The sequence below is a fragment of the Sarcophilus harrisii genome, chromosome 3, assembly GCF_902635505.1.
Source record: "Sarcophilus harrisii chromosome 3, mSarHar1.11, whole genome shotgun sequence".
NCBI classification, from domain to species: Eukaryota; Metazoa; Chordata; class Mammalia; order Dasyuromorphia; family Dasyuridae; genus Sarcophilus; species Sarcophilus harrisii.
In genome coordinates, this window is record NC_045428.1 from 300697113 (window position 1) to 300713992 (window position 16880).

Here is a 16880-nt window from a genome sequence, read left to right on the forward strand (position 1 = left end):
AACTGATTGATCAAATAAGAATCAAATGACATAATAATTGTAGAGCTCCCAGCACATAGTAAGCACTATACAAATGTTAACAATTACTATTATGAATTTTCTTTCATCTCTGAATCTATAATCCTATGAGTTCCTTTAATAAGAGAAAAATAGGTTTTGGAGAAAATATGATAAGCTCTATATCTGAAATGATGAGTCTGAAAAACTAACTGAAACTTTTGAGGGCAAAAGCAGTTGAAAATGCAGATCTAGAAGAAAGGCTATAGAGATAAGATTTGAACTTCTTCCTTTAAGAATGAATAAATAAAGAAAAAAATATTTCTTCAGAGTTAACTAAGTGCATTGTGCATTCTTTTAGCAAGTTGCTAAAGAGACATTCCCTGCCCTCAAGGAGTTTGCAATCGATTTGGGAGGGTGGGTGATTTTGGTCTGGAAGTCAACGATTTGATTAATGCCTGGAGTTGTTGGGTGGTTAGTAGAAGAGTCCTTTTCGGAAGCAAAGGTACAGGAGGTTTCTACCTCTTGGATATATGTGGTGGGGTATGCAAATCATGATTGAAGATGGCAGAGGTGAAGCACTGGTGGGGACATAGTGCTGGTTGAAGTCATAGCAATGGAAGATGTCAAGAAAGTGTAGACAGACGAAAGAGAGCCAAGGAAAGAACATGGGAAGCTACAGATCTTTAGGAACATTTGTTCCCATCACTATTACGTTTGCCTAGGAGAAAGGGAGGAGGAGGACGTCAATCTCCTCCCCCCCAAAAATGGTGTCCAAAAAAAAAGATACCAGTTCAAAAATATAAGAGAACTTTTTTTGGAAGTCCTATCAAACAGCCCCTGCCCCTAAAGTAAACGCCCTCCTCCTCGACTCTTCAAAGAGAAGACTGTGGGACAGGAAACCTGTGCACTGAGTTGCTGCAGGCCCATTAGAAGAGCAGCGATTTCCTTTCAAGCTGCCCAGTTATCTATAGACTCAAGAACAGAGTCTCCGAAGAGCCCGTCCTCTCCCCCACCCCTTTTACTCCTCAACCCACCCACCTACTTCCTCCTACTCTACACACATATGCCGAGGGCTGCCAAAAATTTCCACCCTCCGCGCCCACCCCCACCTCCCCACCTCCCTAGCTAACTTCCTTCCAGCATTTCCTGAGCTGGATGATCCTAGGATTTGTAAGACAGGAAAAAAAGGAAAGAGTGAGGGCGGTCGAGAGAGACAGGATGCTTGTTTTTCATTTGACCAAAGCGGTCTGAAAGCAAGATACCGGGGCCTAAGAAAGCAAGCTCCCTGTGGACTCTGCCCAAGCTAAACTCCCTCTTCACTCGCTTGCTAGTTTGTTAGCCCTTTATACTTCTCCGTTATATTCTCCTCCTTCTCTGAACATATTTAGTCGGGAAGGCGGTGAGGGAGGGGATGAGGGAAAGAGACCGCTCCCCTTCCCACTAAAGCAGAGGAAAAACACCAGAAGACCCAGCAGGAGGCTGTGAAAGTCCCTGGGACTCCAGCAAGGAAGTGACACTCCCAACATAACATCTACTTCAGCTGCCAAGTCCGAAGCGGGGCCCTCCTCCACCCACTGCTTTCCTTTGATGAGAACTCTTTGGATTTCAGGCTATGCTCTCTCCACTGCCTCCTCCGGAGCCCGGCTGCGTCCTTCCCCTCCCCCACCCTAAGAGGGGCTGAGTTGAGCCGCCTCAGGTCCGCTTTCATGTGGATGTCTCTGATCCGGAGCCCTTCTCTCCTCCACACTCGATGTAACCCTCCCGAGCCGTGCTCCAGGCACTGATCCGAGGAGGAGAATCCATCTTCAGCCCGGTGCCAAGCGGAGGGGGAGGGAGGGACCAGGAGGAGGGTGAGCCTCTTTGGGACTAACTCATGAAGAACAAGGGTGCAAAACAGAAGTTGAAACGAAAGGGTGCTACCGGTGCATTTGGCTGTGACCTGACTGAATATCTGGAGACCTCGGGCCAGGATGGTAACGTATTCATCATTGCTAGTTTCCTTCTTTCTATTTTCCTGGGGGAGCTGGTTTTTTCCCTTGGGGTAGGGTGGGTGGGAGAAACAGACCCTGCCGGGATGAGCTGGATTTAGATTTGTCTGTGAATTTTGTTTTAAGTGCAATTAATTGCGCCCCGTCGGCTCTCAAGGGGAACCGCTATGTTAACTGTCACTCGGCTCTGCCCAGTCGGAAGGGGCTGTCCGCTGAAGCTGCCCGATCCTTAGAGCGGGCTCCTTGGTGCTTGGGTGCTGCCCAGCTGATCCGCCAGCTCTCCTCTAGGATGCCAGGGGAGAAAGGACTCCCTCGTTCTGTCCCCAGGCTGGGATGCTGGCAGACAGCGGGAAGAGGGACAGTACGGGCTGGCTGAATGAAGGCTTTACTGCCTTCCGAGTATAAACCTGAAGTGGCTTGGGTATCCCTCCCTCATTTCAATTTCCGTAGAGTTCCCATCTCCCCTTTTAAACGTGTACTGGAAGGGAGTGGGGGGATCCTCACTGGGGGAGTGGTTGTGCTAACATTTTCTGCATTTCTGAACAGATGCCAGATTTATACTACCTCGCCGCTTCCCATCCCCACTCTCCCCCCCTCCCCCCCCACCCCATACCTCCTCCTGGGTTTTCAGATTAGCATATGGTGTGTCAGACAAGGGGAGTGTTGTAAAAAGGTCAAAGGGCTTTGGCTTGAAAATAGTTTGGGATGTGTAAAAGAAACAGAGAACATTTATGTTTTCGAGGTTGGAGAGAAAGAAAAGGGGGCCCAGAGAGGTAGAAACAATTTTAAAATTCATTGCCAAAAAGAAAAAAAAGCGCTAAAAAATACAATAACAGTAATGTAGTATTTCAGGTTAGAAGGTAAATTATGGGAAAAGTTAGAAAATTAAGTGTTAAGGATCCACTTGTAAGATTTACTGTTCCCAACACACCTACACCCACCCGTCTCAATTGGGCCTTTTACTTTTGGAACAACTTGTTCTTCATGTACATTCAAAATTACAGCAAAAAGGGAAGTTTGAGTGGGATTTCACAATGTATCATCAATACCATGGGCAATGTTATTGAAATGTTAAAAGTTAGTTTAAAACACTTGAAGATGCTCCCTACTTTATGTCTAGAATTCAGTGTCTCCCATAACATCACAAATCTTCTGCTTTAACCTCCTTTTTAAAAAGTTTCAGTAGCAAAACACCTAGCTATTTGCAACTTTGTAATGTGTAAAAAACAATTTTGCTTCATAATAACATAGCACTTTAAAGCTTGCAAACTACTTTACAATATCCCATTTAAATTATGCCACAATTACTCTTCCCCCTTTTATAGATGAGAACACTGACACTGAATTTGCTTAGGAAACTTGCCATATGTTACATGACAAGTTTCAGGAGTGGGATTTGAACTCAGGTCTTCCCTGACTTCAACTCTTACTCTATCCACTGTTCTGTGTTTTCACTTCCCAAAGGGACTTCTATTATTTAAAATAATGGATTATTAAACAGAACTTACTGGGGAACAAAAGATTGCATCAAGAGTCATCAAAAAGTTCTTGACAAAATTGGGAAGTAGTTTGTACTCTGGATCAATATTTATTCAATTCTCATAATACTTCCATCACCCCTATCTGAGTCAAAAAATGTGTGGTAAATTCTCCTTTGGGCATGAGAGAGCATTTTAAAAAGTATTTTGTTTTCCCCCAATTACAGTAAAAACAAATTTTAACATTCTTTTAAAAAGATTTTTTTTTGACATGTATTTTCTCGCTCCCTCTTCTCCCCTCTCCCCGAGAAAGTAAGCAATTTGCTATAAGCTATACATGTGCAAGTAGGGAATGAGAGAGCTTTAATTCTGTATGGGTCTTATTAGGTTTAAGTAAACAAGCATGTTTTAAGTGCCTATTATGTGCCAGGTATTGCCACACTTTGACACCTTTTCTTCCCTCCTCCCATTTTCTCAAGTGCATTCAGGTTCAAGTCCATATGTAAAAAGAACACTTGATAAAGCACCTTTAGGCTGATTCCCCATGGTGGCTTCTGGTTTGTTTGTTTTTATTTGCTTCTTTCTAGTAAAGGGAGCTTCCTTCTCCTAAAGGGATCTAAGAATTACTGGATTTGGGGTGGGTTGGGGGTATCTGATTGCAAGCTCTACTCTAAAGAACATAGAAATTTAGAATTGGAAGAGATTAAACTGTATGACCTTAAAGTCAAGTCACTTAACCTAATGACAAGGTTAGAACAAAATATTCTCTTCCAGCTCAAAAATCCTAGTATTTCTATTCTAAACTATCAATCAAGTATTTATTAAACATTTATTATGATCCAATCATTGTGCTAGGTTAAAGAGATACAATGACTCCACTGAAATGTAATGTAGGCTCTCAAACTTACATATGCATTTATGGACATATAAAAAAATGTTAGGAAGGAAATGGCTTCTTTTTGTAGGAGAGTGTATCTGCAAATGAGGGAATCACAAAAGGTTTCATACAGAAAATAGATGAGATGAGTCTTGCAGAAACCTCGACATTTCACCAGGAGAGTGCATTTCAGAGTTGGGGGGAGGCCAATGCAAAGGCATAGATGAGAAAAGGAATTTGTATGTGGGGAAAAGGTAAACAGACCAAGTAAACAGAATCATAAAGTTTGTGAAAAGGAGTATTACTTATTACATTGGAAAGGTAAATTGGAACCAGGTTGTGAAGGGCTTTAAATTTTTATTTGTATCTTCAGTGTTTAATGAGATAATTTGCATATATTTAGAGTTTAGGAAATGGTTTTTCATTCATTCATTTAAATTACAGAGTAAGGATTTTATATTTGATCCTGTGATAATAGAGAACCACTGGTGTCAGAGTAGGGAAATAACAGGATCAGACTCATGTTTTAAGATTATCTTCTTGTGGGGTGAGATGGGATGGAGGTAGGAGTGGAAGGTGTAGGTGGAGAGTATGGATTGTCAGGGATATTTGATAGGAGTTCAGGTGAAATGTGGGGTCTGAATTAAGGTGGTAGCTGTATTGGGGGAGAGAAGGGGACATAGTAGAGATGTTCTCTAGGTAGAAACAATATTCATTAGATATGAAAGATCATGTAGAATGAAGATGATGAGAAGAATAAAGTAGAAGGTTGACACAGAAAGCCTAAATGACTAAGAATGATAGTCTCATTGACAGTAACAGAAAAATTCAGAAGGGTGGATTTTACAAAATAATGAGTTTGGTTTTGATATGTTAAATTTGAGGTGTTTACCAACATACTGTTCAAAATGTCCATAATGATGAAGAAGGACTGGAGTTTAGGAGAGATGCATAGATCTGGGAGTCATCTTCAGAAAGGTGATAATTTAATCCCTGGAAAATGATGAGATCACCTAGAGTGTAGAGAGAGAAGAGGGGGGCCCCTGGATAGAGTCCTGGAGTACACCTACAATTTTAGATGCATAGTTGTTTTGTATGTAGTCTCCCTCATTAGAATGTAAACTTTTCGAGATCAAGGACTTTTTTTGGGGGGTAGAGGGCTTGATGTTTACGTTTCTTTCTTTTCTAAGCATGTCTACTACATAAGTTATCTTGTCTAAAAGAAAAATTGCATATGATGGCAATATATAGCATCAGAACAAAGCTGAATTCCTGACTGTCACTTTCTTGGTCTGTGATTTTCCACAAATCATTATATTACCCTGTGTTTCTTAGCTGCAAAATGGAGAAAGTAGAATTTTGGAACTTATGTCACATTTTCCAAATGAGGACCTTGAGTAAATGAAATCAGGAGAATAAAATGATTTTCCTAAAATCATTTGGGAGCAAGTTAGTATCAGAGTTGGAATTTGAAACTAATTCTCTAGATTACTAGACACCCTTCCCCATATGATTTACATGAATTTTATGTGTAACTAGCATGCTTTCTTTCAGGAGTGTTAAATCATCATATTTGATTCTCTTATAAATTCCCTGTAGCCATAAAATACTACATAAATAGTAACTGTTATTAGTTTAAAAAAAAAAAAAAGGAAATGTGGTAGAGTGACTGGAAAGTGGTCTTAAATCAAGGAAGACTATGTTTAAGTGAGAAGCAGCAGGGTGTAGTGGGTAGAAAGCTAATGTCAAAGGCAGGCACACCCAGGTTCAGTCCCAGCTCTGACACATTGTCTGTGGGATTCTGGAAGAGTTCCGCTGTCTCAGTTCTAAGCAACTCTCTTAAGACAGTAAGTTGCAAAACAGGTACCCATCTGTATGGTAGGGGGAGTTGCAGCACTCAATAATTCCCCATTCAGAGAAATCACAAGTATATTTCCTACCTTGAGCCACTTAATTCATCACAAGCTCCCTGGGCAACTAACTCTCTAAGCCTTTAAAGTCCAGAACAATTGTTCCACTGCATTGATATAAGAAAAATCCTACACCAATGAAATCACACATGTAATAGAAAAAATATTAAAATTGAAATCTTATTCTAATGATTCAGTATGGTACAGAAGTGATATGGTTTCTTAAGCCATGTTGACCAGTTCTGGAAGCTGAAAAGACTTGAAATGCAGATCAATTTGGAAAAGATCATCACTGACCTTTGGAATTTGCAAGTAAATTAGCTGATTTGGCTGTAACACTCATAAATCACCAACCAATTCCTAGAGGGGTTAGTATCTTGGGAAGTAGAAAGAATATCCATGATTGATGAAACTATAGATGTTTCTAAGAAATGAAGTGGCTGGAGTCAAAGAGGGCCTAAGTAACAAGATCACACAGCTGATTGACAAAGCAAGAACTAGAACCCAAATCAAGTTCACTTCTCCCTCAGCATTTGCCAAATTAGTATCATATTTTTAAAAGTTATTAACAGATAACCAATAGCAGATGTGTTGAAATGGTCAAAGGATTCATGACAACAGTGAAAATTGAATATACACATGAATCAGAGTTTAGTATTGTAATTTAAGGAAAATTTATGCTAAAGCTACCCATTTCATGATTAGCATAGTCATGACTTTCAGCATGCTAGTTACATATAACATTTATGTAAATCACTATAACTTTGTAAGGATTCTGGACTTGGGGGCTCTTGGAGGCAATGTGAATGATGAATAGAGAAAAGACAGACCTCCAAGAGGTGGTGTATAAAAAGAACTGGATTCAAATTCTGACCCCACTACAAGATTGTTGTGTGTCCTTGGAACAAATAAGATATCATTAGCTCTCTGGGCCTCAGTTTCCTCATCTATAAAATGAGAAGGTTGGATTTAGGAATATAAGATCCTTTCCAGCTCCAAATTTGTGATCTTATAATTTCAGGCAAGGAAGAGAAATATACAGAGGTGAGGATCACCAATTATCTAGAGAGGTAGATGGCTCCAATGAGCCCCATTACCTATGGATAATGCTCTCCTTTATTACCTCTCTTAATTTCTGATCCAAGTCCTCTCTTATGTATGAGTCACAATGTAAGGTGCTGAAGATAAAAAAGACAAAAAGAAAACAAATTTGCCATGCTCTTTTCACAAATTGTTGAGGCCCTAGATATTCATCATTTTGTGGCCAACTTTCTGGGGATGTGCCCCTCCAATCCCTTATTCATCCAACATTTATTTTCAAAGTACTTATTCTGTGTCTCTCTCTACCCCACATCCCTCCTTTTGGCTCTGGCAAATCAGAATCAAAAAAGGAAGTAGTTCTTGCCCTCAAGGGGCTTATTCTTTTCTTGAATTGCTGCTACCCAAAATATTCAATTATCTGGTGGCCAATCTTAGGAACTTGTAGAGTTTATGCTGACATAATGCAAGGGTCACTGCTTATCAACTAGAGTGGCTTTAGGACTTTAGAGGAGGAAAAGACAATTTTTAAAAAATAATAACTTTTTATTTTAAAATATATGCGAAGATAGTTTTCAATATTTACTGTTGCAAAATCTTGTGTTCCAAATTTTTCTCCTTTTCTTTCCCCGGCCTCTGCCCCTAGACAGCAAGTAATTCAATATCTATTATAAACAAATGCAATTCTTTTATACCTATTTCTACATTTATTAGCCTGCACAAGAAAAATCAAATCAAAAAGGGGAAAAATGAGAAGAAAAAAAAAGCAAACCCACAACTAACAAAAAAGGTGAAAATACTATGTTGTGATTCACATTCAGTCCCCACAGTCCTCCTTCTGGATGCAGATGTCTCTCTCTATCAAAATCTCTTAGAATTGGCCTGAATCATCTAATTGTAGGACCAGTGATTGATATAATATCTGTCTTTGATAAAACTGAAGGGAATTAGGAAAGAAAACTGGAAGAAGAATGAGGAGAAGAGGATGAGATGAGAAATCATTGGGGAAGAAGATTTACTAAGTGTTTTAAGTACCTGTTATATTCTAGGTACTGACATTCTTAATAAATTAAATAAATTTATTCTTAATAAAAATTCCCCCTTTTTTTTAAGGGAAAAAAACTCCAAATAAAGGAACCCAGATATGGTAGTTGCCCTTAGTCTATCTGCAGCTGCATTTTGAGGTTGTGGGTGGGCCCTTCTCAGTCCTCAGACATAATCGTATTTAAGCATAATTCCAAGTGGCATATTTCTTCATCTCTGTCCCTTTAACCCCTTCTTTCCTGTCCCTGTCAACATACTCAAAGCAACAAGTCCTTTGACAGCCAGACTGGGTATTATCATGTTGTATCCTAGATTTAGAGCTAAAAGGGCTCTATGCAGTCTAAACCCTTCATCTCCCAGAAGAGCAAACTGAGGCACAGGGACATTAAAGTGGCTTTCTTAGAATCAAAATTTGAATCCAAATATTATTGCCTTGAAATCCAATGTCCAACCCACTATGATATACTACCTCTTTTTTTGGGAGGGGGGAGAGAATAAAATTGGGCTCTTTTATGTGCTGCTCCTTCTTATGACAATGACATAAGTAATCAATAGGCCTTTCCATTTCTGGAAAAGAAGATGAAAAATCATCCTTTCTTCAACTGATAAATAAAGTGAATAAGACCCTAGCAAAAAATTAGGAAGATGAGTTTGAGTCTATAAATTCATTGCAGGCAAATTTGTGCATTCTGGACATCATGAACCTCATCACAACCATGGAGGTGGGTGGTTTTGATTCGTTTCTTGTGGCCATGGACTATGGACTTGTCCCATATTAGCCAACTCAGTGAAAATTTGCTGCAGAAAATGATGTGGATGTTCGAGGGGAAGTACTTGGGCTAGTGATTCACTAACTGTCCCTTACCTCTTCCTCTTGAGTCATTTATTCTAAGTCTTCCTCTGGGGCTTAGATATACTAGATTGTCTGGCATCACGTGACTGACAGAAGGCTTACTGAGAAACCTTTTAAGAAATCCGTCCTGGCTACTCATCCCCTTTTAGCCTGGGATGGGGAATCTCTGACCTCTCCTAATAGGCCTGCTTTATTTCACTAAGCCCCTGACAAGGAACTTATGAGATCAAATTGCTTTGGTACTACTCCTATAGACCCCAGATAACTAATTCCTCTCATGGTAAGCAGTTATCATCATTCTGTTCAGAGACTAGCCTCAGATGGTTTCATTAAGAGGTAGGAACAGTAATTAACCCTGTTATTGCTGGAGATATTTTTTGAAGAGCTAGAAGTCCCTATATATCTTATTTCCTTCTAGAGCAATACTAGACCATAAATCTGGATTTAATTTTGAAAAAAGAAGCTTAGAACAAAAATGTTCATTCCAAAGGTAGCTTTCCAGAGCTATGGAAATCAGACATCCCCTGTTTTTTAAAAGAATCAAGATAAGGAGACAGCACAGTTTTTGATTTCAAAGAGATCCTGTGGCCCAGCTGATAAATTGACTAACACCTCTGTTTCTAAAGCAAATGTCTAAAACCTAACTCATTCCTTTATACACTTGGAAAGCATTCAGAATTCCTTGGTGAAATAGACCTTCATTTGTCAAATAGATATTCATAAACTTTGAAGGACTTTATGAAGTTGAAATGGAAATTCTCAAATTCTATGTATAATTTTAGTTGAAGAGAGTTGTTTTTTTTTTTTTAAATACCAAAATGGAGTGGGGCGGTGGAGAAGGGGAAGAACAGAACTTAACTATCAGAAACTAAATTTTTAAATTAAAATTCAGATTTAATATTTAAAGAAAAAGGATGAAAGCTATTAGTATTTTTTTCATTTTTTAAGGCAAGGGACACTATTTTATATTTTTTGTTCATCTCAGTATCTGGTACATACAGTGCTTTACATAATTTGCTACTCAATAGCTATTTGTTGACTAGATGAATGAATGACCAGTTGTTTTCCAAAGTAGAAAGAGTAATTCTAAATTCCTGAAAAGCCTCAGAGGGTGATAACAGTCAATAATTTACTTGAATCACAACTCCAAATGAACAGAATATAAGGAAGAAATTCACCATTTGACAACCCAGGCACTTCATCTACTGTCTCTTGTCTTTCCAGTTTCTTTTCTTTTCCTTCTATCCTTTGTATATCCTTATATTTTATTTACATAAAAATAAAGATATTTTATATTCTTATGCTTTACTTGGTTTTAACCACTCTTATTTTTTTATTCCTTTTATTCCTTTTTCTCCTCTATAATTTCCATTCTTGCCTTCCTTAACTGGGAACAGTATAGAAGTAAAATATATTTTACTATATTTCTGGTTAGAGAAATTCAATTTTTTTTTCAGTATTGCACACAAAACTGCAAATAGAGTTATCTCTATCTATCTATCTATCTATAGGTATATTATAAGGAAAAGTAAACAGTCAAAAAGTACAAATGCTAGGTACATGTCCTGCTAGAGCTCATTTTTTTCTACTATTAAATATGGAGAGTTAGTCTAGTCAATTTGTCTCCAGTATTTATTCAATGTCAGGCACTGGGCCAAGCAATGGGGAATGCAAAGAAAGGCAAAAACAGTCCTTAGCCTCAGAAAGCTAACCATCTAGGGGATGGAAAACAATGCATATAGGTATATAAATAATAGATGAAAAGCAGAGGACTCTAGCTATCTGAGGAGCAGGAAGGAGGAATGGGAAAGGCTCCCTACAGGAAATGGCAGTTGAGCTGTCTTGAAGGAAGTCAAGGATTCTAAGAATCAGAGGTGAGAAGCAGGAGTGTTGAAAGCATTTCTTTACTTCATTATGGAAAGATACATCATTGAAGATCAGTTAGTTGGTCTCTCTCTCTCTCTCTCTCTCTCTCTCTCTGTCTCTCTCTTTCTCTCTCTCTCTCTCTTTCTCTCTCTCTCTCTCCCCTCCTCCTCCTCCTCCTTCTTTCTCTTTCTCTCTCTTTTATTAAAGCTTTTTATTCACAAAACATATACATGAGTAATTTTTCAACACTGACCCTTGCAAAATTTTGTTCCAAATTTTTCCCTACTTCCCCCTACCTCTTCCCCTAGATGGCAGGTAATCCAATACATGTTAAATATGTTAAATCCAATATATGTATACATGTTTATACAGTTATCTTGCTCAAGAAAAATTGGATCTAGAAAGAAAAAAAATCTGAGAAGGAAAACAAAAATGCAAGCAAACATCAATAGAAAGCATGAAAATGCTATGTAGTGGTTCACACTCAATTCCCACAGACCTCTTTCTGGGTGTAGATAGCTTTCTTCATCATTGAACACTTGGAACTGGTTTGAATCATCTCATGGTTGAAGAGAGCCACATCCATCAGAATTGATCATCATAGAGTCTTGTTGTTGCTATGTATAATGGTCTCCTGGTTCTACTTGTTTCACTCAGCATCAGTTCATGTATGTCTCTCCAGGCCTCTCTGAAATCATCCTGCTGGTCATTTCTTACAGAACAATAATGTTCCATAACATTCATATACATAATTTTATCAGCCAGTCTCCAACCGATGGGCATCCATCAAGTTTCCAGGTTCTTGTCATTACAAAGAGCGCTGCCACATTTTTGCACATGCCCTTCTTTAAGATCTCTTTGGGATGTAAGCCCAGTAGAAACACTGTTGAGTCAAAGAGTATGCATAGTTTGATAACTTTTTGGGCATAGTTCCAAATTGCTCTCCAGAATGGTTGGATTCGTTCACAGTTCCACTAACAATGTATCAATATCCCAGTTTTCTCACATCCAACATTAGCCATTATCTTTTCCTGTCATCTTAGCCAATCTGAGAGATGTGTAGTGGTATCTCAGAGTTGTCTTAATTCGCATTTTTCTGATCAATAGTGATTTGGAGCACCTTTTCATATAACTAGGAATAGTTTCAATTTCTTTATCTGAAAATTGTCTGTTCATTTGAGTTCATCATTCTCTTAAGAAAGGAACATAATTCATTAGTAGAGTTGGAATCTCCAATTCAAGCAGAGGTGTGAAAAATCTTGGGATTTTATAAGTGAGAAATCTGGATGATTTGATAAAGATTGTAAAGATTTGAGGACCGGGGAAAAGATTCAGGGACAGATAATGGTCTAAAAGGTTGGGACAATCTTGAAGAATAAAAGGCTGATTGTGTGTGAAAACTTGGGACTTTTCTGGCCCCTCCTCATTTAATCAATTGATATCACATTGGTTCTGTCTCTTGAGGCAGTATCTCCCACATCAATTCCTTTCATTCTGTTCCTAATGCTATCCCCTTGTAATTCCTGAATCTGTAGCACATTTTCTCTCTCATCTCTATGTCTTTGCATAGACTCTTCCAGTGGAAGACACTCCATTCTCATCCTTGTCACTTGGAATCCCTATTGTTCTTCCAAATTTCTCTTAAATGCTACCTTTCTTGTCATCTCCCTGATCCCCAGGTTTCTAGTGCTTCCCATTTACCCTGTTTGGCTTGTATTTACTTTGTACATTGTTTATTCTTGTTGTATACATGTTATTTCCCTCAGGCACTGTCCACTCCTTGAACATTTTTGTCTTTTAATCTCCAGTGCCTAGTAAGCATTTAATAATTTTTTGGCTTGATTGATTGGATCAGGCTGTTGTAATAACCTTTTCTCCCTTCAGTTACCATCTCCTGTAGGTCTCTACCAGATCCAGTCAACTATGTGATTTTCCTCTTCTTCAATTATTTCTCTTTGTTTAAACCAAGATGAACAATGAATAAAGCACTGGGCTAGAAGTCAGATACATACTAATTGTGTAACCCCGGACAGGTCATTTAACCCTCTTTGCTTAAGTTTCTCAACTATAATGAGCTGGAAAAGTAAATGGCAAACTATTCCAGTATCTTTGTCAAGAAAACCCAAATGGTATTATGAAGTTATACACAACTGAAACAAAATCAATATTCTACTATCCCATGTTGATATTGTCCCTATTTTACAAAATGAGAAAATTGAGTCTGAGATAAGTTAAGTGACTTACCTATGGTTAGAGGTGAGGTTTGAATAGGATTCCTTTCATTCTAATAGTAGTGTTCTTTCCACTATTCCACACTGATATTCACTGACAACTTTCTTAGGGCCCTATGTCTTATGTGTATCTAATCCATACATCCATCCATATATCCATCCATCCATCCATCCATACATACATACATATATGCATACTCTAGTCTTATTCACTCTTTACAAGACTTTAAACTCTTGGAGGCCAAAGACTATATCTAACTGGCTTTTGAATCCAGCACAGTGAATAATGGAATATGTTGCATGTATTAGGTACTTAATAATAAATATTGATTGAATGCATGTATAAATGAATGAATCAATCATTGAATCATTAAAGAAGGAAAAGGGGCCAGGCTCTGAGTTCCAAAAGCCTAGGCTAGGGGAGAAAATCATTAATGCTCATAAATAAATCATTACAGTGAAAAATTACCCAAGGAAAACCTTGATGGGCCTGGGGAATCTTCTCTATAAGCTTTCTTTCATTATAAAGGGCACCCCTGGAGCTATGTTAGTTAGGCAAACTTTGACTGTAGCTTCTCCAAGTCTTCAAGTCTGAGCATATAGAGCAAGTTATGTTTTACAATTTTTATTTTCTTTGAAGAAACTTTGCTTTACCTGAGCCAATATGGTATTTCTTCCCAAAACACTAAATTTACTTTTCATCTATGTTCTTTCAGCTCCACCCTACTTACCAATCTATTCCTTCATACTCACAAAAACAAAAGCTCCTTTCCAATCAAAGCTTCCTTTACCCCACCCTACCCCTTAGGTACAACATTTTATAGTCTACCACTTAAGAGAAATTTGATTTCTGGGACTTTTGGAAGACTCCCTTATCCAAAACAAAACTTTCCTCCTGTTGATACCTTACATTCCATAAATTCAGGAGTAAAAACTTATATTTCTCTGTAAAAGAAAGGTTTAATGTTTTGTTTTGCTGAGGCAATTGGGGTTAAGTGACTTGCCCAGGGTCACACAGATAGGAAATGTTAAGTGTGTCTGAGGTCAGATTTGAACTCAGGTCCTCCTGACTTCAGAGCTGGTGCTCTATTCACTGCACCACCACGTTCTAATTTTCCCATTGGGTGCAAAATCCCAGAGGACTCAGAAACTCACTGATTTTCACCTTTTCTGAACTCAGAACTCCATCATTTATTGTCCATCCCACAAAATTTAATCTTGTCTTATGGCTCAATTCTGGATTCATCTGAAAGTTTTATCCTCCCAATTTAATTATTCACTTTTTACAGGAAGCTATCATATTGTATTCATTATTTCCCATAACTCTCTACCATGATGTTGGGCCCATAGTAAATAGTTAATCTCTGCTTATTGATTAATCCCTGTTTGCTGCCCCTAGAGAATTAATAGATTTTTAAAGACCTCTGCAGTAATTTCATACAGAGTCTAGAATGGTTTTGAAGTCTCATTTATGGAAACTTTCATTCTGAATCTGGAGAAATTACAATACTATACATGCATTTAAGGTCACCAAAGGGATTTATGTCTACTCTGGGATAGAAATAGAAACCAGGTTCAGAGTTTAGTTGTGAAACTCTCAGAGTCATTGAATATTTGATTAGATCTTGTTGAGCCAGAGTTCAACAATTCAAAAAATATTTGCTAGCTCTTATAAGCAAAGTACTTTGTTGTTGATGATGATTCCTATCCATTTTGCTATTTCAATGAAAACCATAGGCCCAGGTACCTATAATGAGGTTTGCTTTTGGTTGTTGAATTGTTTCAGTTGTATCCTATTCATGACACCATTTGGGATTTTCTTGACCAAGATGCTTGAGTGGTTTGCCATTTCCATTTCCAGCTCATTTTACAGATGAGGAAACTGAGTCAAACAGGATTAAATGACTTGCCTAGCATCACAAAGTTAGAAAGTGACTGAAGCTAGATTTCAACTCAAGTCCTCCTGATTCTAGGGCCAGAGTTCTATCCACTGCAATCCATCTAGCTGCTCTAAGGGTACTTTCTTAGATGTTGATATATACAAAGCAGGAAAAAAAAAAAAAAAAAAAGATAATCCTTCAACAACAATACAAACTAGTTCCAACTTTTAAGGTTTTATAACATTGAAGTTCTTCCCTGGTTTGAACCATTTTCTTGCTCTATACCAGGAATTGAGGGCACGATATCATTTGCTCTAATGTGGCTAACATATACCAGATTATTTATGTTACTCTCATGGACTGATGATTGCATCTAAATGATTTTAATTGAACTATTCCATTATTCCTTTGCTGAGTGATGGATTGTGACAACAATCTATCTGCCTACTTCAGATTTGAAAATGATAGTGTTTATCCTTAGTGGATGAGGATTCTAAACAGCACACTTTGCTAATAGATACAGCAAAGATGAACAATTTTAGGAAGCGGAGACCCTGGCTCAGCAAATGAACAAACAGGAAAGAATCAAGTGTAAATAGAGAAGGAAATAGCTAGAAAAATAACAGTCCTCTTAAAATGACAGTTATATTTGTTTTAGTAGCAACAGACTCCATTGTGTAATTTGAAATGGTGATTAAGACTTAATTCAGAAATAGTTAGATTTTCCTATAGAATTTTAACAAATATCCATGTTTTTTCCCCCTCCTCTCTTTTCCTGAATCTTTCCCTGTTTTTAATCAGAGACATTTTTTTTTAAATGCTTTGAACCTAGATGGAATTTTCACATGGGAAACAGCTGAAGGAAAGAACAGCAGGGCCTTCACTCTAAATGGGAAATACTTTTTAAAAAATCAATAAAATTATAATATTAAAAACATCTGACTATGAGGTTGAACCAGGTACTGGAAGAATAAGCAACAGATTCCCTAACTCAGTCATGAGGTTCAGCCAGAAGCATAAGAAGGTCAGATTTGGAGGGAGGAGAGACTATTCCTGATATTATCTGTGTGCTAATGGGGAAGTCATTGTTTGTCTGAGGCTCAGTTTCTCCATTTGTAAAAATAAGGATAAGAATACTGTAGTAGTGACTTTTCAGGGTTGTGAGGAAGATCACATGCGAGAATGTATGTAAAATTCCTTGTGAACTTGATACTTATCTACCAATGTCAGTTGTAATTGTGAACTAGGCATAAGGAGATAGGAATCTGGAAACCCAGAACAATATTTCTACATTATCAGTATCATTGTAGAATAGATTCTACGTCTAGAATAAACTACTGAAACTTTTCAGTTTTACTCATTTTATAGATGAGGAACCTGAGATCTGTCAAGGTGACATATCTTGTCCAAGGTCACATAGCTAATGAAAGAGACAGAATTTAAATACAATTCTTAGTCCAGAATCCAAAGTTTATTATAGCTTATCACACTGAAGTATTCTGATTTTAATCTGACTCATCAAAGAATTGACATCCCCAGGGGAAGTTCATCCTTGAAGTAATAATATTTACAATGTAATGCTATAATATTTATACAATTAATTTTATACTGTGCATTTCATTATGTTCCCATAACAATATTATATATATATATGTATGTATATATATATATATAATTATTATAGATAATGTAACGATTATTGATATAAGGCTTTA

At 37.7% G+C, this 16880-nt stretch overlaps 1 protein-coding gene across 1 annotated transcript in view; it reads left to right on the forward strand.

The window, feature by feature from the left end:
• The first annotated feature begins 1138 nt into the window (after positions 1–1138).
• ARHGAP31 (Rho GTPase activating protein 31) overlaps positions 1139–16880 on the forward strand; it is a 167510-nt gene continuing 151768 nt past the window's right edge. The window contains exon 1 of the mRNA XM_023499041.2: positions 1139–1973. Coding sequence (XP_023354809.1) covers positions 1874–1973 — 100 coding nt within the window. The 5' untranslated portion in view covers positions 1139–1873. The remainder of the gene's footprint in view (positions 1974–16880) is intronic.